Source organism: Python bivittatus, unplaced genomic scaffold (genome assembly GCF_059951505.1).
Source record: "Python bivittatus isolate LINGU-HERP-01145 unplaced genomic scaffold, Pbiv_v1 ctg000410_np1212, whole genome shotgun sequence".
NCBI classification, from domain to species: Eukaryota; Metazoa; Chordata; class Lepidosauria; order Squamata; family Pythonidae; genus Python; species Python bivittatus.
The window spans coordinates 5,226,908-5,249,530 of record NW_028277067.1 but is presented as its reverse complement, the minus strand read 5'-3'; the positions used below and the strand labels follow the sequence as shown (position 1 = coordinate 5,249,530).

Below are 22,623 nucleotides of genomic sequence, written 5' to 3'. Positions count from 1 at the left end.
CTTCTAAGATTTCAGCAGACACTGAGCACCCATCTTCTAATTTACCACTGCAATCCTAGAAAGATACTTAAAAAGATGAAAGTAGTTAGAACCTTAATGCTGCATCCACTAATACTCAGGTATGATCTTTTTTTTCCTGTCTAAGGTTATATTCCCTCAGAGGTAATCTGCTAATCATGTTATCTATATGCAGAGCATGGCCATTACTGAGCATGAAAGTTTGCACATCCATCAAAGTATCTGAGGCATCACAAAAGACAAGGTGTAGGTGTACAGATTTATCTGAGTAGTTACCAAGGAAGTCAAAGTGCCTTACATGGCACTGTAAGTGGTCTAGCATTGCAATTCAAAATCAACTATTCCTCATGGAATCATGGTGGATACAGTGGAAACAGCCAGAACCAGATGTGGATGAAGATACTCATTCTCTCTTGCGAATTTCTCTTCTTTTTTTTCTGACACCCTCTACTATCTTTAGCTCACAAGCAGCAAGCTGCAGAGAAGGGGCAAATAATTCCTACCAGAAGTCTGAACTGATCTCTTGCAAATAATTAAGTATTTCAAATCAATATATCACATTCAACACTTACTGCCCAGACTTTAGTCCACTCTGCACTTGTTCACAAAGAGTCCATTCAACAGTCAGTAGACTCAGCAAACTTGCTATATCCATCTCTATGTGCCACTAATACCGTGAACAGACGAGAAAGCAAATATTTAATCCTTTTGCCTTTTCTTCCCCAACTCATCCACATTACTGCAGGTTTGTAATCTATATGCAGAGCATGGCCATCACTGAGCATGAAAGTTTGCACATCCACTAAAGTATTTGAGGCATCACAAGAGACAAGGTGTACAGATTTATCTGAGCAGTTACCAAGGAAGTCGAAGTGCCCTACATGGCATTGCAAGTGGTCTAGCATTGCAATTCAAAATCAACTATTCCTCAGTTTCAGAGCTGAAATGAAATCAAATAACTTTAGACTAATACTATATGAAAAGTGTGTCATAATGAGTGGCAGAATGGCTGGTTCCATCCATGTTTTTTTTTGGCTCTATCTGCCACTGGCATGCAGACTTCGGCAGATTACCCCAGAGGAAGTGTGATTTTCACAGAAAAAGACTGTCTATCCTGTCAAAGGGAAAGGTTTATATACTACCTACTGTATAAACTGTGATTCTAATATTTCATTTTATGACATAGGTGACAACTTAATAAAGTAAACTGTGGATAAAACTATCACCTATTTCACTTGTTCTACAGCTAAAACAGAAAAAGCCATTTGCATATGAGCCACATCTCATTTTTCTGTACTTCTAGATGAGATACAAACCATGCCTTGGACAATTATTGATTCAAATTATGGAAATACAAATTTCAAGACCTCCCAGAATCTTTTCCATCTATTTTTCAGTTATGTGGAAAACACAAGGCAGAGACACTGTGTTATTTACTAATAAGCTCAGCGATAGCTTAAAATATGTCATATACTCTGCTCATGTTCAGAGATAATTCTTTTATTAGTAGTTTTCTCTAATAAGAAAGTTTTCTTTCTGGCACTGAAACTGGTTCCACAGAAGGCCGAAAAGTCAAACTAAATTTTCTCACAATTAATTCCTATTTCTATAAAAAATGAGCCTTATTTGTGGTATCCAAAATGATTTGCTCCATCTTAACATACCTATTTGTTTGGATGATCAGAGGCTGAGAACGCTTGACCACATCAGTTCGGGTCAGAAAGTTGGTCTGTTCACCGTTGCAGAGAGGATTGCCATTGGAAAGGGTCCCAATGTGATTAGATGACAGGTCATCCTCATAAACATTGTCCAGGGTGCTGTTAAGGTTCTTTTGGGGAGTTCCCAGGTCCATGTCATTATCTGTAACAAATAAGAATTTGACTAACTCTTCCAAAATAAGATAATGTATATCTGCAAAATATCTAGATAGAACAAGATTCCCAGAAGTAAATGCAAGTCGTAAACATTTTAAAGCAATTCTTCAAAACATTATCAACATGTTATTTCCTTTTTAAAAAAATATTACAAGTTATTGTTTTTAGTGAGTGACAAGATCATGTAATTAAATATGTTCACTGAAAAGCTGTGTAGCACCTCATATTCCAAGGGGAAAAAGATGCTTCAGAATGTGCATGGTTAATGAAACTAGTAACCACATTTCTTTTTCAATATTACTACAATTATCCCATTCTAGCTTAAATCTGACAGTAAAGCTCAGCTCAAAAGTTGCTTGTTTATTTGTACAGCTTATGAATCACCTTATAACCTGTGTTCTCAAAGTGACATACACAATTAAAAAACATTGTTTGTGCTGCTGAAAAATGCATTGTTATAGTCTTTGGTAAAGTTCCAAGGGAAATTACCTTCCTTGAGCTAATTTTGGTAGCGCTGCAGGAGCATAATAAATGGAGTTATAAGCTAGGTAACCACCCAGCCGTCTCACCAAGGCAATTAGCTAGGGATCTGGTTGACAAGGAAAAATAGTTTCCAGGCAACCAAATGAGTCCCTCTCATTCTCTACTTTAACTTCACAGAACAATATCAGCTCTAGAATACCTGGATCTGAATATCGTCAATGAGTTCCCTTAAAATCAAATACTGTAATGGAGGGGTAAACCATACAGAAGGCACACAGAGTTAATTGTATAGTTGATTCAAATCCCTCAGGAGAATAGAAGACTCAGTTCATTCTTGTGAATGATGAGTATAAGATGGCAGAACGCAAGACATATCTGCATTAAAACAAACAAGATATGTTTTAACCATGGCTTCTTGAACAAAGAAACACATGGTTTTGTTAAGCTATAAACTCATCACACTGTGCCAAAACAAAGTAAGCCACATTATGGCTTAGTACAGTGTGTGACATCAGCCATTTTGTTTTTTATTTAATTTCTCAGTTTCATTTAATATAGGGAAATCTATAGTTATCTTTCAAATTCTGAACATTTATTTCCACAATATATATATATATATATTTATGTAAGCTGTATGACAGTCTACATGGCTATCCCAATACTTGTTCTTTTGTATGCAGCTGTCCCGATGTATACAATATTGGAACATGGCAATATTTCTACACAATTCCCCAAATATACACTGATTTGTATGCAGTTTTTCCAAATATAAGCTGGTTGCGCAAATGTTCTACATGAGAGTGGCAAAGAAAAACAGGTTTCATCTATTGCTGCCATCTGGCTCTGGCTTTTTTGCTTATGTTTCTCTGAAAAGCATAATATACAGTATATGCATTAATATAACCTTAATGATGATTGTGATGTGGGGGAATGATATAAGAGGGAGAACATAAGAAGCAATGCATTGACAGAAGAATGTATAAGAATATCACAATGAGGCAGGTAACCTCTCTCTCCACCTAAAGTAAATTCTGCACAGTCCATTCAAGTAAACATTTTAAAATGCCAGTGCTGTAATGAATTAACACTACGGTCCAAATGACAGGTCTATTTCTGAAAGGAAAGCAGGTGCATTCCAAGAGCCAAAGCATTTAGAGTATGAAGGTATACAATATTCTCACCCAACCTGATTTCTCCCCAGATGTGTGGTCTTCAATTCCCAGAATTCTTCAGCCACCATGGCTATTGCTGTTAATAATGAGAACTAAAATCTATACATCTGAAAGGTAACCAGGGTGGGATTGGAACAAACTGCCCTGTAATATACCAGATTAAATTCCCAGAATTTAATCTTTAAAAGATGTTTCCAGCCCTTTTGATATACAGGAAAAATATCCAAATAGTTTTCTACCCAATTTTTCAGGTGGTACTTATCAGACATAGTTTTTGTAAGTACTTTATCAAATCTGCTGTGCCTTTTTAACAAAGGAAAAGCTTTAAAACCATTAATCTAACAGATTAGGCTGCAGTTCTGTCTTGGAGGATGTATGACTGAATTCATTAGGATGTACATCTGGATAAACATGTGTAGAATTATAAATGTTATTCAGGTAAAAACTGTCTGGGGAATGGAGAATATGCAAAATTGAATTGAAAAAATAGGAACATACACTGAGGATACCATCTAAGTCAAATGAAATCAGTGACATTCAGTCATATGGAATCTAGGTGGATCCTGGCACTACTAACCTTAGAACCTTGTGCTGGTTTACATAAGACTGCATGTGAGATAAACATATTTCAGTGTCTCTCAAAGTTCATGAAACAATAAACTTGTCAACTTCCCATGTGCTATCAGACTCTTTGCAGGTATTCCCTCCCCAAATGCAACAGATTTACATAGGTCAATGGCAGTTCTAACACCCAGTTCACTGCCACATTTCTATTTTATCATCTTTTTAAAAAAAATATGACTCAGACATAGATGTGTTTCTAATGCTCAGCAGAATTAAAAAAAAAAAAAATCTAGCTCCCCTAAGGTTCCTTTCCTCATTTACCCATGACCGCATTATCAGAATCAGGTAAAGGTGACTCAGTTCTTCTTTGGGTCAAAGAAGCAATGATGACAGAGTTCAAAAAGCAGTTCAGGTGACGTGGGAAGTTATCAGAAAGTCTCATTTCACACGCCCTTTGCCTGTATTGTGCCAACCACTTTTGTGCCTCATAGTGAAACTATGTTTGTTGCTCCAACACCTTCATGAGAGCAGACAAAGTGGCTGGGTATATTTTGATAAGCATTCCACAAAAGCTTAGGTTGTAAAATACAACAGTTAGGCTTCAAGATGATACAAGAATGTATGGGCACCCGTCTGGAATCTTGCTTAATCTGAATCACTCTTGCCATTCACAAAGAGCTGTGGGGACATCGAAATCTTGCCCCCTCATGGGAAACCATCCCTGGATTTGATATTTCATCAGTCTCTGGCCACAGACTTTCAGGCTTACCATCTCAGCAGGAAAAATTACAAATAGCAGCCTATCACCAAATTCAGTACTGACCAGTAGGTTGGTAGAATCCCAAATTACCAAGACCTTCACCAGTAAAGCCACAAAAACTACTACTGTATGCAACAGTATTTTGCCAAGTACATCTGTCCTCACATACCAGTGTAAGTTATTTTTGAGCCTTTGGCAACCTGAAAGCGATTTTTAAAACTATTCCCCTTACGAAAATTTCCCTTCACAGATTGCATGGGGACAGTTTTTTGTCACCAGGGCAAATGTTGGTTATTTATAAGCCTGTCTGACAAAAAAGAAGAGTAAGAGATGAAATCTGTAGACGTTTTTGTTCTCCCAAACGGCGCCTGAACGATCAGAACTCTCAAATCGAGGAATGGCTTCAGGCCTCCTCCAAGATAAGGGCACACCCTGGACTACACCACTTCAGATTCCACGGGTGAGGGAGGTCACGTGACGGAGCGGCTCTAAACTCAACAGCAGAAATGAGCGCCAGACCTTTAATCCAGCCTTTTACCCGAACCCCTCTGGAGGACGGGGCATGACAAAGCCTTTAATCATGTGATACCTTCTCCCTCAGTCTGCAGTTTGACATGACACAGGCATATTAGCAAACTAGGTCAACAATGCAGCCCAGAACAAATAAATATGAATAATGAGGTAACACGGCGGTTAAATTTGTCCTACTGCATAAATTAAACTTAAGCAAATTTTAGTTTTGGTTTAGTGCGCTTTTTGGAATGCAGGTGCTCAGCCTGAAGCAGATTGTTCAGTCTGGTGTACACTAAAGAAAATGTCCTGAAAAGAGCACCAGGTTCACAGATCAGGACATTATAGTTTTCCACTCTGCAGGGATATATACTAAACAGCGTGTTCTTCAAATGACATCTATGCACAATGCAGAAAATCCCTGAGAAAGATGGTGGTAGATGAATGCTATTATAAATGTGAAAGTTGTAAAAGCTGCAAGAAGTACATCATTTGTCTGAAAAGAAGATGTGGGTGGCACATAGGATTACTATATGTCCTAGTTTAACTGGGATAGTCCCAGTGTTATGCTCCAGTCTGGGCATTCTGGTTGGTTTAAAAAATGTCCAGGAAAGTTGGGCTGCAGAACTGCAAAGGGGGAGAACAAATTTGTCACCACTCCCCCCTCCCTTGCCTGCACAAGGAAAGGAAAAGCAAGTTTCAATGGTTAAATCTGTGCTCTAGATTAGCTAATTAAACTTGCTCCCCTTTTGCCTTTGCAAGTTAAGCAGGCAAATGGGGGAGCAAGTTTTGAAAGAATGCTAATGCCTGTACAAACCCTCTGATCAACCCTCTGTCCTGATTTAATTGCTTTAAAATATGGTAAGCCTATTGGAACGTAAAGTTGGGGGCAGGTGATCAAGGTATAAACCTTTTGTATGCCTTCTATTCACATTATATTATGGCTGGGTTCACACAACATGCTAGGCTAGGCTAAAATGGCATTGGATAATTTGTGATTCAATGTGTTGTGGGAAACCAGTCATTGTCTTAGCATGAGGGACTACAAACAACTTACTAAGACATAATAGGGTTTATTTGGTTAGGCACAACATGTTACATGAACACAGCGATTGTTTTTTGTTAAACTGGAATTAGGGTTCCGTGTCCTCTGTGAGCAGAGCTTCATATTTATAGTCTGCCAGTTATTAATGGCTTACAGCAGATTTAAAAAATGCATATCTGCACATATCACCAAAAACAGTAAACATAATTGTGAGTGTATTTGTGCAAATATGGTGTGTGGGTGTGGGTGTACTAAGAAAACAGCAACATATAATGATTGAAATTAATTGAATAGATTTTTCTGTTCTTCCCGGACTTAACAGCAAAGGCTAAGCCTGAGTAGGAAGATATTATGACACTTTCAAAAAGGCGTTCAAGGTTGCTGCATCTGCAGGAGAAAAGCACATACTGTAACTATGAGCCCCAAGAATTCCTTCTGTCATGTTTTGTAAAGCTGGCACGCTGATAGTATCCTTACAGATGGCACTTTGGGCAGATCTTTGAGAACATAATGAGACAGAGGGGAGAAGATTTGAGTAGGTTGGGACTAAACTGGTTAAGGATTTGTGAATTATAATCTGCACCTTGCATTGTACCTGTGTGGATATCAGAGCACTGGAGTCACAGTGACGGGAGAAGAGAAATTGTTTTTGGCTTGCAGGCAAGCCTGCCCCAATTCAGGACCTGAATTGTAGGCAACCAACATTTTTCTCCAAACTCTCTGGCACTTGTTTTCTACTGGAAGGTAGCTATTATTATTATTATTATTATTATCATCATCATTACTTTTTTCCCCTTACAGGCGCCAAGATTGCCTCATATTCAGTTCCCGCGGGACTAGACCAGTTCACTAGGCATGAATCATCAACTCACAATGCCGGTCTGTCCCTGCTTATCAAAATTACACACCTGCATCTTTATAAAAGCAGTCATCCTCCTCTTGTCAGCAGTGATGAATGCTGCAAAAAACAAACATGCATCTAAAAATCTTGCTTCCTTTACTACTGATCTCCTGATACCAACCAACTACCCTCCCTGTCATTTTTTTTTTTTTTTTTTGGAAGGATGTAAAAACCAGTTCTATCTTACTATCCGGTTTGCTTCCCTTCCATCAAAAGAAACCAGTGAGTCAGAATGTGAGATGGTGACTCAGATCTCACACCGCACCCTTCGTACCGGCTCAAGCATGTTTCAGCCCTCACATACCTTTGCTCTGTCTTCCAGACTCCTTGGATCCTTTTTCTCCCTGGAGACTTGTGAGGGTTCAGGGGGAAAACAAGCCACTCTATCTCTGGACCCAACAGTAGACCTCTTATCAGTCACAGTGGGTGTTACCTATTCTAATTTACTTGATAGGACTAGAAAACATTTACCTCATCTTGTAAACCACAAAAGCAACCACTGAAATAACCAGTATTCTCAACACTTGTTTATGTAGATCACTTGTTTATGTAGATTCTTGGTATTTCTGTTCACATGACATACACCCTCAAGTTAGCTCAACTTGTAGTAACTACAGGGATACCTTCATGTAGTTTTGTTGGCAAGAATACAGAAGTGGTTTGCCACTCCTTCTTAGGTTTTTTTTTTTTTTTTTTACTTCTTCTAACCTACAATCTTGGGATTTCCTGGTGGTTTGCCATCCAACTACTCATCATGTCTGATTGTGCTAAGGTTTTTTAAGATCAGCCAACCTATGTGTTGTATGAACCCAGTCTATGTTAGCTGCATTCAACAATGTGGGTCATACATTGAACAGTTAGATATGATGATCTCCACATTTCTTTCTAGCAGCTCTATGATTTTATTCAACTTTCAGCTGTGAACAATTTCCAGTCTCCCTTTTTCAAGCTTAAAAATAGAGGTGCAGAAGCAAATTGTCTGGTGTAACTCTGCTAAGGAAAACTGTTTTCTTCAGTATGATTTCCTCAACTTAAATTATCTTCCCTCCCCAGAGATGCTGTATTTGAGGAAAAACGTAGGCATAAAAGAGACAGGAAATGTTTGGTTGTAACAGCTTCTGTTCACTTAAGGATTCTCCTAAACATACAGTTTGGTCTAGTTGCCTAAACTTTGGTATACAATTATATTCCTCTGTGATCCTGTGCACACATTCAAAGTCTAAAAAAAACCCAAAATAGTGATGGGGCACCAAGAAATCCATAAAATGTTCATGAGATGACTTGTTTTCTTAATGGGTAGAGCAGCAGCACCCCATTCCAGTGAAACTGTTTTTCTACTACCTCTTCCAAAAACTGTAATATTGAGCATGAATTCTGATGGAACTATTCACATACTGTAGGTAATCACATGATATGAATAAAATCAAATAATATAAATACAATGAAACCAATTTTCAAATAGTCATTTGTACATTCCTAGGGCTTTCTTTGAGCATTCAGTGTGATTGTGGGTCATAAATATTAATTTCTAAAACTATTGATTGTGAAAAAGAATTACAAGTAACTTTGGTATAGTTTGCTCCAGTTTGGTCTAGTCGTTAAGCAGGAGACTGTGCATTCTAGTCCTGCCTTGGGCATGAAAGCCAGCTGGGTGACTTTGGGCCAGTCATTCTCTCTCTCTCTGCTCAACTCACCTCACAGGGTTGTTGTTGTGGGGGAAATAGGAGGAGGAAGGAGTATTAGGTATGTTCACCACCTTGAGTTATTTATAAAAATAATAAAGGCAGGATAAGAAAATCTAAAAAAAAAAAAACACCTTACCACAAACAATAACCTATCAGTAGATAAGTAAAAGATAAGTATTGTTTTCCAAATCTTCTCACGTTATGGTTAACATAGACAAGTATTATAACTACTCACAATTTTAGTAATATCTTATAATCTCTTCAAGCTCTAGAATCTTTAATGGAATGCTGTACAAGTTCTTATTTATAAATGAAGCACATCCTTGTTTCTAACTGCAAAGAAAGAAACTAGAAACTGTGGGGAAGAACACTCACAATATCTTGCCATTAAACTCGATCGTATGTATCTCAATGCACTCCTCTCCCCCCCCGCCCCCAGCCTGTTAGCTTTTGTCACCCTCTTGAACTTCAAATTACTTTCCCAAGAGATAGCACTGCCCACTACGGAATTACTCAAATGTGTTGTATCCAATACATATTTTATATAGGAAATATACGTTCTTTTAAAAAGCATAAATGAAATGGGAATAAAATACATATAGCTACATCACTAGGTTTTTTCTTGTGTATGCAGTCATGATTTGCATAGGGTTTACCATCATAAACAACAGAAGTGCCAGCTTGGTGCTGGAGGAAAATGAATTACTCATTGGCTAACATACTGGGGAAAATTCATGAGATTTTCAAAGTATTAACAACTTTAGAACTGCTGCTCAGTTCTTGTAATGGAGAAGGAAACTAACATATGATTAGATTCTCTTCTGTATTATTCTTGGCTAATTGTGTGGCTGACAGTGGCAGAAGTACAAAAATGTCTATAAAAGATAATTTATTATTAAAATAACAGATAAAAGCAGCACTCAAGCAGCAGAGAGGAAGGGACATAGCACTATAAAGAAAATGATTATTCAGAATCAAGCTGTGTAAAAAGATAAAAAAAGGATTTTAGATGTCACTCTGACAACCCTAATGCTGCTGTCTTCTTCCCAACAATCTTCTGATCCCTGACTGGTAAAAATCTGTACTGTATCTGAAGATCAGGAACACAATTTGAGTCAGATCAGTCTTAACTATTCCAAATGCTATGCCAAACTTCAAACTTTCCAACTTCACAGCTTAGAAAGACATGCCAATTTGATTCTTGTCTAAATCTGTGAGCAGCCGTAGTGTGAACTGAAGCTGCAATTAATTCCTACTAAAAAGCCACCACAGCTTCTGAAACTTCACTGAGGACTGCTAACATTTGCAAGTCTCACTGAGACCACCTTAAGAACTAAACAATTAGTCATAATAAATTTGAATAAATTACAGACACACACAAATGAAGAAAGCAAAATAAGCTCTGCATGAAGCTTAATTGTATGCCTAACACCAAACAGGCTTTTCTAGCAGTAAGCTGCAGTATCCCGTCTGCAACTCAGGAAACTGCAGGATGTTTGTTTTCTCTCCAGCAATCTTTCTCTCTCTGTGACTCAGCCTGAAATATTCCGACATGGAGAGGGATGCCCAGTGTGGAATTGGAGAGTAAAATAAGTGAATAAGTAAGTGAGTAAATAAATGAAATGAAATGAAATGGAAGGGTAAGAGAGACCAGGAAAAACAGACGCACGGGAATCCCATTTGCACTTTGAGATTAAAGATGGATGTCATATTTGAATGGATTGAAGATGACAGCAGCACGTAACATATTTAGAGAAGTCAAGACCAATCCACAAAGACTGAACCCCTTCCACCTCCTTTCCTCTGCTCACCACACACAGAGTCAACACACCTCAAGGTCCCTATGGCTTCTCATTTCCGGTCAAACCTGTTTAGCATCAAGATCTCCCAGGCAAGATGCTTGAGTAACCCTTCCCTAGGAACACTTAATTGGGTTGGTATCTGGGACACTTGCAAGGCAGGACAGCTCGTTTTGACTAGCAGGAAGAAAGAGCTGTAAAAGTTGGATAGTAGTGGGGGTGGAGGTGGGACCGTTGTTGGCAAGCAGAGGAGGAAATTGCTATACAGACTTGGGGCTGGCCTGCTACATGTGTACACATAGCAATGAATGAATGAGTAAGAGGCAGACAAAAATACCACAATGGCATGACCCCATATTATAAGTTTCTACTTATATTAGCTAATTAATATTTTTTCTGTCCTTTCTTACCACAGCTTAGAGAAAACTGCAAAATTGTGGTATAAAAAAGAGTTCTCCATCTTATATAGTCCAAACGATTGCCCCAAAGGGAGATCTATTGGGCAAATCAAGCAAAAGTTACATAATTTTTTTTAAAAAGCTGTGTCCTTTGCATTCAGCAATCCTTCACTGTACAGAAAATTTTATGTGGTCTCATCCACTTTGCATCATTGCCCCATCCCACTGGGGCCCTCAGCAGCCGCAAAGAAACTAAATATGGTCCCCAGGCATCAAAAAACAAGACTCTTGGCATAACATTTATATGGGTTTCTATATGGATGAAGGAAAAGGTACCCTTTTAATAATTCCCCTTCCTTTGTGAGCATCTTTCCATGGAGGAGAGCCTTATTTTAGTAAAAGTTGGGCAAGGTTTATTTATTGTGTTAATTTTCAGTGCTAGTTTTGTAAATCACTTAGGAACATAAGTGATGAATCAAGACTTGTCCTGCATTTTGTTTTTCACAGGCCAGCCAGATACCTCTGAGATGCTTGCAAGCCCTCTCCCACCTTGTTCCTTTGAACTGGTACCTGGAGGCATGTTATCCCCAGCCTGGAGGTTACACTGAATATTCAAGACTAATAGCCATTGCCAGATCCACAACAGGCTAGTACCATGGCCATAACAGGAACCCATTCTGCACTCCCAGATCTTCATGCAGTCACCCACAAGACTCTAAAAGTTGCCTATCAAATCCTGTTATCAAACTGCAATTCATGTAACAGTAGGGGGAGTATATAAGATTATATTAACTACATTTCATTATTTAAATATGCATCTTACTTTAAGTTACACTCAATAAATTTTAGTTTTTACCCTCACCCCATTCACATCTCAGCATGTGGCCTCCGGGATGCCATTCAAAGGCCAAGGGCAGCCTTGGTTCAAAAAAAGTTGAGCACCTGTTATAACAGAATGTTTCCACAATTATTTTAATCAATAAATTCCCCCCCCCCCAAAAAAAAGGAATGAAAATACCCTTCAGTCACCTTGTGCTAAGGTAAAATTATACCAGCAGTGGGAGATCTGAGAATTTTATTTCAAAAAAACAAATTGATACTGAGGATTAAATTTTGCTAAACTGCAAGGGAAAACATGAGAGGTGGTTGGTTCAATGGGGAAATCAGGTGCTCTTCATACAAAAGGCCCAAGTTCATTTCCAGGGATTTTCAACTGAAAAGTCTCAGACTCCACAGCTGGGAAAGATCTTTGCCTGAGCTGCTGTCGCTCTATCCAGTTAGAGAGATGCTTAAGGCATTTTCTTGGATCATAGGAGCTCAACTGAATGGACATAGTGCCATATTTCTCTGGTTAACAGCAAAGGAATACTTTTGCTTTCCATTTCTCTCCTTGGCATTCCAGTTTCAAGTAAGATCTTACATAGCCAATGTCTCCACTTTCTACGCCATAAGAACACAACTTCTGTCAGCTTAAGACAACACTGGGCTTTACATAAAATGTAAAGAACCTATAACCTTTAAAGTAAGAAGCCAGTAGCTGCCTTCAAGAGTACAACAGTCTTACATGAAACCAGAACAAAATTTTGCTAAAATCTGACTTCCTTAAAGTTTGCTCCTATCTCTTCTTTCACATATTTCAGTTTGTGCCTTGTAGCCTGAGGAATGATACTCCCTTTTGAGCACACGCTCTCCCATTCAATTTGCTTCATATTCTCAGGTAAAGAAGAGAAGAACCCTGTAAACTGTCTGCCCAAGTTCAGACAGACAAGGCTGTTAAGCATTCAGCCCCATTCTGCAGAGGAAGCAAACCAGCCGGAGAAATGGGACAAACACATTTTATTTGACTTTTGTCTTTGGCTCTGTGCCTTTCAGGAGGCCTTTTTCACGGCCGATCAAGTTTCCCAACAGTCTCAAGGTCGTACCAGTGTGTTTGTGCGTGTATGTGTGTCCACGTAGGGGGAGAGGCTGGGGTGTAGCCACTCCACCTCCACCATCATGCTCTCCAATTGTTCCAGTTTAACTAGTGGGAAAAGTCTTAGTTACTAAATCACTGTTTTGTTAAATCACTCATCTGCTGCTCTTTAAAAAAAAAAAAAAAACCTTTGGAGGGATGCCTTGTAACATTTTGTTAGTTGCAACTTATTGGAATGGCCAATCTGCTGTTCTGTTCCCAGAGATCTCTGGCCAAGTTGCACACTGCATGACAGAAATGTGTAAATGCTCTCCAACAGCCCTGAAGTAATTTTAAAAGCTGCTTTGGAAAAGCATGGGAGAGGCAGCACTTAATTCTTTCTCCACTCCAAAGTATAATATTCTCCTTCCATCCTCCCCATGTCGTGCCGTTTGAAAGACATCAGTGCAACCACTGGGTTGAAGGCTCTATCCTTTGATCTATCCAATAATCCATTAAGATTCCCACACCTCCAGATATTTACCAAGCCTCAAGGTAATCCACTTTGGGATCAAAACCACATGGACCATGCCTCTGTGCATGCAGTTGTTTGATTCATTTGGCCCAGGTGTGTCACTTTGCTGCAACTTTCCCATACTGGTTCCATGCCTTGGTTTACAAAGAAGAGAAGTTCAAGCGTCAACACATAACCCCTGCTGAGACAGAGCAGAGATAAGACAATGCAGGGAGTTGGCAGGTTGAGATGGACACAGATCCAAACAAGGCAAAAGACTCAAACAATCTTTCAGGCTACAGTGAGTTGCCCCAGTAGTATCCCTCTTGGCAGCATGAGCTGGATCAGGAACTATTTTTAAAAACAGATCTAAAACTGGGTGAAGGACTGCAAGTCAGCAAGAGCTGCTGCAGCTATAGCAGAAAGCAAGGCACCAAAATGGGTTGTTTAACCCTCCAATCCCAAAGTGCAAAAGCAATAAAAGCACTGGCAGAATCATTATCCTTTTATGGTGCAATTCAGACACTTATTACACATATTCTGGCTGGCCCTGTCTGAATAGCCAAGGTGCTGGCTCTTGTAACAGGAGGCACATGGTGATCAAGAACGTCAAACAAGAACGTAAAATAATCTCAGATTCCCTTACACCGTAAGTCTGATGGTTGATTTTAGGCAATTCCTATCCTTAAGCTTAACTCACATCATAGGATTAGTGTAAGGATAAACAGTTAAAAGAAAGTTCACTATATATGCAGTCTCATAGTTCCTTGGAGGAAAGGCAATACATGTTATTACATATAAAATATATACATACATACATACATACATACATACATACATACATACATACATATACTAGCACTGAAGATGCTACCTAGCTGGGTAATGAAATGTTTGCAAGAAAACAACCAAGCTCAGAGAACCCCAAGGACTCCACAGTTCAACCCTGAGCTATATATATTCTCTTCTATTGATATATACATTTATTACATAGAATATCCTTAGGATCGAATCTTTGTAGAGTGAGGCTGTACTGATACAAAGTTGGTGTATTCCTGGATTCTAGCCTGGACTCTTGCATTCCAGTTTAATTAAATGCACCCTTCTGCTCTTTTCTTAACATTATGCATAGAGGCTGCTACAGAGCATTGCCAGAGAATACTGAAAACATTTACTCCATCTAATTCAGGGGTCACCAACACAGTGACTGTCAGCAGCAGGGCAACCATCAATGTCCAGAAATAGAGCCCACAACATCATAAAGCTAATTAATGAAAAATGACAACATCCACATCTCACAATATTTTTATAATCTCATATAAAGTTTCATAAGATTGACAAAATCTCACAAGATTTCTGATGTTGGGACAGTACACAATTCATTGTGGTCTCACATAACTCTAAAAACTATAAAACATAAATTCAAGCATATGATTGAATCCACATTATTCTAGGATGTAATCAAACCATATTATAGTTTAGTGCAATTTATGAATGTCACAAGGACAGACCAGCTGGGTCACAAAGAAGTACTTATACAACAAATAGCTATGAGTGATTAATGCAATCAGTGAATTGCAAGTTGAAGACAGAAACCAAACATTTATGTAAAACAAATTAAAACTAAATCCAAGAATCACTTATCAAAACTGTACTAAGCTAGCATAACTAAGTAACTAGACCACATTACCTAATCATAACTCACTTCTACCAAAAATTCACTAAGTAATATCCAGCAAGCCTTTCTTCAAGTTCTGTTCTCTCTCCACTATTTCCTAATAATTCACGATATACTTTAAAACCAACTTGCAGTTTTGCACCAAATCCTTACCATTTATTGATCTCAAATGCTTTCAGAAAGGTGTTGAATACTTAAAAATCTTCTATTCCCCATATTAAGGTTAAAGAGTGAATCCTATGAAAGTGGCATTCTAGCAAATCCTGTGAAGTGTGTTATCCCAACAAATCTTTGAAAGTGTTGCAATGACAACAAAATCTGTGAGTAGCATGCCAGCAATATTGTATTTAAGAGCTTTTCTCCTAGTTGGGCTGAAGAAAGCACTAGCTAGAAGTAGGAAGATGAGTGTCCGCATGTGCATCTTAGATACTTGCATGTAACATCACAATACACATACAAAAAAGGCAGAGGTTGCATCATGATGCACTAAGATGCACATTTTGTCATCATATTGAGAACTGTTGCTGTTTAAAATTAGCAATTTTTGACCCACTCATCTGGTATCTTATATTTTGTAAGATTTACACTTACATAGACAACTTGTATGTTAGAGAAGCAAACTGTCCAGAATTTGAATGAGAAATTGGGACTCCTATGTGTCTCATTTGCATTAAACTCACACAGTTGAACCAACCTGCTTTTGTTATCTTTGTTTACTTCCTTCTTTTCTTTCTACAATACAGAGCATTTCTCAAACTGTGCAATGAGGAAGAATGGGAAAATATGTACCAGTCTTTTGGCATGAACCCAAAGGCAAATCAGCAACTATTAATGTTATTCTGTAATAAGGATACATGATCAATAGGTTGTAGTTTCCCAAACTGGTACCCTTCAGATCTGCCAATAGGCAGGTTGACTGAGAATTCTGGGAGCTGTAGTTCCAACACATTAGAGGGTGTGGTTGGGGAAGGGTTCTAGTTTCCAAAATTTATGTTATAAAGTTTTGTTTTTAAAAAATCCAGTTTGGTCTAGTGGCTAAAGCTCCAGGCTAGAAACCAGGAGACTGTGAGTTCTAGTCCCACCTTAGGCATGAAAGCCCACTGGGTGACTTTGGGCCAGTCACTCTCTATCAGCCCAACATCTAGCTCAGGTGACAAGCTGGTTAGTCAGTTCCTGTTGCAGCCAATGGATCAACATTCAGTTGATCCAAAAAATAAACAGACCCTGCACATGTGGGAAAAACCCTAGGAAGAAAAAAAAAATTAGTCTCAGATGCTGAGTGGCCAAATGCAGTATCTCTGATTTCTGCTGAATGAGAAGAGTAATAAAAATAATCATAAAACTGAGAATTCAAGGCAATTTGCACTCAGTAAGGCTGGAACTGCACATAATAGGGCAAGCATAGCATTCCCAAGTCCAGCGTTAATAAAAGGCTGACTAGGCAATGCCAGTAGTATAACTAGGGGTCTCTCTTTCTTATGGGAGATCTATTTGGATAGTCATATGTACTTCTTGGGAATAAGGGACACTCTGTTGAAAAACATATCTATATCTATTTGGGGGGGGGGATCAACATTTCTACGTGAATATGTCAAGCCATTTAGCCTCTCTCTCCCATTATAAAAAGTTTTTCCATGTAAGCAGAAATGTATGCTGTGGCAAGTTACATCGGTTTTGGTGTACTCCAATTTCAATCCCGAAAATGATGCTGAGTCTGTTCTTTTTTGCCTTCAACATCTGCTGCTCCTGTCCCCACTAGTTGTACCACTGGACAATCTCCAACCGTATAGTCAACAATCTAAAGATAAGCTATGCCATTTCTCAATGAAAACAGTTTCAAATAAAACAAGGCTTCTAGCTAGAACATGTGGAAGATATCTCCTAAATGCAGCACCTTATAATTCAATGTTGTAGACTGGAAAAGTAACAGATAATCTTTATGCTATGTCTAGTGAACTAGTGTCAGACTTAACTAGAAGATCCCTCTCCATCTTAGTATTCTCCTTTCCCAATTCTCAAGAGACAAAATAGATCTGTTTTCTTATGAAATCTTTAATTTGTATGGCTGCTCTCTTACTTTTCCCATGTGCTTATGCTGAAAATTAATATATTCTTTCATTATAAATTTGACTCAGGGTTGACTATGTGCGTTTTGAAGGATCTGGGTAATTTTTTATGCCAGATGTTTTCTTTCTGCATTATAGGTTTGACTGAAAGAGAGGTGAAAGAAAACAATGGATTGGATTCTGCCTGAAAGTAAGTACATAGGGAAGTTTGCTGAAAGTCACTTTCCCTTAACTTAGATAATTATCTGAAGGACTCTAGTCCTTGCTCACTTTAAATTTGCATTGAACTGAGTGGCTGGGTACATTATCAAACTAACTCTGATTTGTTTTGTTGTGGTTATTGTGTTGTTCTAACCCAGCCATTGTGATACAGTAACCCTAGTTTATGATTTTATGAGATGTACAAAGTAGGGCACTGTGTCTTGTTGACCAAAACTTAGTTAAAATAAACCATGTACTGTATGTGTGTATGTATGTGTATGTGTGTGTGTATGAAAAGAAAGACCCCCCCCCCAGAAATATACATCTGGGCTATCAAAATTCTAAACAATCCTCCAGATAGGATGGCTGATGGTAATTTTTTTCCAAATATATATACAGAGGTGAATTTTCAAGACTAAGGATGTACAAAACTCAATAATTCAGGAACAGAACGTTTGAGAGAACTTTGAAAACTCTCCAAATCAATTAGATTCTCCTCTGGATCATGCCATGCTAGGTGCAGTTCAGCAGTTTCTGAACATAAATCCTCTGAACTGGAAGTGATTTGTGATGTCCCCAACATAACATTTTGGATGAAACAGGCCTGTTTCAGTTCTGGACCACCTTATAAACTTCAAACTGCAAAGTAGCTTTAAAATTGTATGATCCAGAAAGGGAACAAAACAATCCAGAGTTGTATGAAATAATCCATTCCATATAGATTTATAGATTTATAATTAGATTTAGAATTATATTTATATATGTATATATACACACACACATACACATACATGTACATATATATACACACACACACATACAAAGCACGTAGAAACTAACACAAACTAATAAGTAGAAACAATAAAGAAAGAAGAGAAAGAAAAAGCAAAAGTGCAGAAAAAAAGAAAAAAACAGAAAAAATAGAAAGAAGCTTTCAATTTCTTTTGCAGCAAATTCTCCTACTGTTAGTTTCCAAATCTTGGGTATGTAGTTTAAAAGAACAACAACAACAAAACAATTACAAAAAATAATGTATTTTACAGAACTAAATTAATATGTGAAATAACTTCCATCCAGAAGCGATCCCTTATGGCATATGGTTACATGATAAGAACCAATGTTGGAATTTGAACACTACATCCCCAATAATTAGCTGAAACTGCAACACGCAGATAACAAAAAATGCAAAATATTTGTGTTGAGGTAGAGCAACTTCCTTCATCTTGTGTTTGTGTGGAATTGCTAAACAAAAGCAATTGGGAGGCATTTGCTGGACAGAATCACTGGACTGAAGATGCTGGACTTCTGAAATCTGTTCTACAGACCTTTTAGCTGAGCCCTAAGCCAGATATAAATGTGTCGGGGAGTCATGTACAATGTGAGACTGATGGAGAAGGCGTAAGCAGAGGAGATCTTAAGTATATTGCCTTGCTTCATCCTTTCTCCTCTACAAATCCCTTCTCATTCATATTACCTCTAATCAAGGCTTGGGGAAACCATCTAACTGTGCCTAATCATAAATCAATATTTGTATAATTTGTTATAAACACAGGACTGAAGTGCCAAAGAGGACATAAGGACTTAATGCCATAAACAAGATTTAAATTTGAGACCTTCCTATTTCACAGCTTACCTACTTAATCACAAGTTCTGTGGACTTGGCATAGCACTGCTAATGCCAAAGTAAATCAGTTCAAATAGTTTATATCACAGAACCTAAGTATTATATTCTGCATAGCCCTGCAAGGTAACAGTGCAATACTATATAAGTCTACTCAAAAGTCCCCAACAGGATACTTATGCATTCCCTCTTTTCTTTTCCAGTGGTTCCTCTCCTTTCTACCTGTAGTTGGTTTTAACAAGAGATTAAAAAACATATGCTATCTAGCAAGGATAAGGGAGCTCATTTTAGGACCTTTGGAGGGAATGGTGGTAAATCCAACATACCCTAGGGCTGCCGTCAAAGTGTTCCAAAGGCTGTTTGGTTTTCATGAATATATAGATAATGCAGCAACAGATGACCAAAGATTGGACAAGATGCAAGATGACATTCTATCAATCTCAGCACATGGAAGAGGACCTACACTGATGATCTTAGTGATCAGCCAGATTTTTTAATGGTGGAGGATCAAAGACGGCTTGGCTCTAAAAGTGAGTTGCTGAAAAACAACAGTAGGAGAAGACTACGGCTCTCATGTGTTTACTTATTTGGTTGGTCACTATAAAAACAGGATGCTGGATTCCTATTGTCCAATCAGGCAGAACTATTTTTAGCTTGTTGTACTTTGTGTTACATAAGGCAGCTTATTGAATTACTCAGTATTTCCCATCAAACAAAAAAGCTGGACAAAATATGTGTACCTGGGAAGACTATGCATCCCCAAGGCAATATATGTTACTCTAACAAAAATATTGATATAGGATATGTGCTAAAAACTTAATTTAATTAATTATGGCTCCTGTTTGGGGAATCCTGGAAATGTATTATGAGGATGCTAGAGTTTAGAAAGCTTTTTTCAGCACACTTAATTGTAATTCTCACAAGAATTTTCCTACCACCTCATATTTGCCAGCAAAGCACATTGGTCTCTGCCAACACAGTTGCATAAAAGGGGGACTTGCAGCACCAATGAAGCTGCATGCAAGTCATTAGCCATTGACGTCTGAGAGTAAGTAATTCCGTCAGGATCCTGATGATTGGATCTGAACTTGGCAGCAGAGCTGAGCCCAGCACATTAGCTGCCCTTTCACCTATCCAGAAAGGAAATTATATCACAAGAGGCTTGAAGCAAACCCACAGAGGGCAAGAAATAGAGGGAGTAAAGACGATCAAAGTTCTAGTGATTAGATAGAGGCTGCAATCCCAGCACAATCCTCACATAAGGTGAAGCACACTGGAGAGAGAGAGAGAGAGAGAGAGAGAGAGAAATGCTGGCCTTGATTTTTCCAATTTCTTAGTTGTGATTTTCATTTCCTCAGTAGATACAGTCCTGCATGTATCTAATGTAGCGTCATCCAACATTCATACGTCACTATTTGGCTCCTGTCTACTACAGCTCCTTCACTTTAAACTTTGTTCTTTTGAGCAAGAACCTGTCTTTTTGCTTAGAATATTACATACCAAAGTTGGGTAATCCCTGGTCTGTATTTGACTGGTATAATCACACAATAAACATTGAACAACGAATTATCACTTCTCACTAGGAATTTTTGCTTATTTTTAAAAAATCAGCATTACTGTAAATGCGCTAACCCATGGCAGATTTTACTGAAAATAAACTATCCCTCCCAAAAAGAAAGGGCCCAATTCCCACCGTTGACATTACCATGCCCCCTGGCCAATAAAATTCAGCCTGTAAACTCAAGGTTCTCCTCTCCTGCTCTGTACTATAAACCATTTTATGTTCCTCCAAACTGGGACCCTCCGGATCTATTGGACAATAGCAGTTCCCATCAGCTATTACTGGTATGGCCAATGGCCTAAGGAGGAGCCAGGCATATAGTGCACTTCAACTATTTAGAATAGCCATTTTCATGAATCTAAGAAAGGGAGCATGATTGATTCTTTCTTCCCATTCTGCCTCTCTTTTTGGTAATTTAGCAGCTTAGAAGATTGGCCCTATAACTTCTATGGAATTTATTCTTGTGGGCTCTTCTAAAGGATGCCGCTTCTAAAGCAAGCTTTGCTACTTTTGGAGGCCACTGACAGTATAGTTTTTGCCTTACATGAGTGTTGGCTGCTACAGTACTTTATCTCATATGCTAGCAGGTAACCTATACAAGAGACACTGGAACTCTGTTTTGTGGAAGGTATATTTCATACCTGTGTGGACATCAGCCACTGATGATATATAAAATTCCACTGCTTTTACTTCCATGTTGTAACTCAATGTAATACTCAAACTCAATGGGGATAATTTATACATGACTAAACATTCAGTAATAGAGTGACACCCCCCTTGCAAATCAAGTGATCTCCAAACTTCCCAAAAATTCTGTTTTGCCAAACTTCCAAGAGGTAATTCTTTTCCTAAAGGGTGTGTTTTTTCCTGGAGAGACTGGAAAAACTTCACATACAGTTACATCTCGATCATATTTTCAAGGTATCATATTTTTTTCAGCTGGTTTCATCTCCACAGGGACTTTTATAAATTAATCCTGTCAACAAAAAGCTATCTGTAATCTAAATAACATCTCATCTGATAATTCCTTGTTTTGCTTAGTATATTTATACTGTTGCCCTTCTTCCTAGATACTGTACACAGTGATTTATATAGCACTGTTCTTCCTACAACAAACCTGTGAATAGGTTGAGCTGAAAGATAGTACTGGTCCAACGTCTCCCACATTTTACAAGAAAAAGAGGCTGTGTTCAAATCCACTGCCATTTTTTTCTCTTTTGTCTCAACCACAAAATACTAATGTATATTCAGGGTAATTAAAAATGTTGGTCACTAACTTATAAGAATATATACTATATTTGATGTTGTGGATCAGACACGTTATATCCATATCGACATAAACATTCCAGGTATGGAACGTGTTAAAAGGTCTGCAGAAGGGAGCTATTTAAAATTTTTGTTTGAAAAATTAAGTTGATCATCGATTCTAAGGATTAATCATTTCTTTATTATGCTACACTTTCAGGTCACCTGCCTCCAGGGGCTAAAGAAGTTTGTCCAGATTTTTTAGAAGTACTCAAGCATAAGTAAAACTGAAATCATTTGGAACAATCATATGCTATGCCAGAGTCAGTGAAGTAAAATAAAAAGTGGGGATTGCAATCTATGATGGAGGGGGACAGCTACACCAATATTACAAATACTGTATTGGTAGCCAGTTTGTTTCTGGGTACAGTTCAAGGTGCTTGTTATTACCCATAAGATGGGTACTCAACATGACTTGGGTCCAGGGTACCTATGCGACCATCTCCTCCAGAGGGAATCTACCAGCCCTGTTCAATCCATTCATGAAATGATGTCTCCCTCCTTGAGAGATCAAGGAGAGATGGATCCCAACCAGCCCTTTTCAATAGCAGCTACTTCCCTGTGGAATAAGCTGCCC

The 22,623-nt window shown here is 38.3% G+C and overlaps 1 protein-coding gene across 11 annotated transcripts in view; it reads right to left on the bottom strand.

Moving 5' to 3' along the window:
* Nucleotides 1-22,623, bottom strand: part of GRB7 (growth factor receptor bound protein 7) — a 136,623-nt gene that overhangs the window by 76,109 nt on the left and 37,891 nt on the right. For 8 of the 11 annotated variants that reach the window (XR_015796614.1, XM_025169972.2, XM_025169967.2 and 5 more), the window contains one exon: nucleotides 1,683-1,878. Coding sequence is in view for 10 of the 11 variants with exons in the window: in XM_025169972.2 (XP_025025740.1) it covers nucleotides 1,683-1,878 (196 nt within the window). In the remaining variant the exon portion in view is untranslated. Of the gene's footprint in view, nucleotides 1-1,682; nucleotides 1,879-2,574; nucleotides 2,717-7,334; nucleotides 7,385-22,623 lie in introns of those variants that run through there. The other 3 variants (XM_088143412.1, XM_088143413.1, XM_088143414.1) reach the window with 2 other exon arrangements.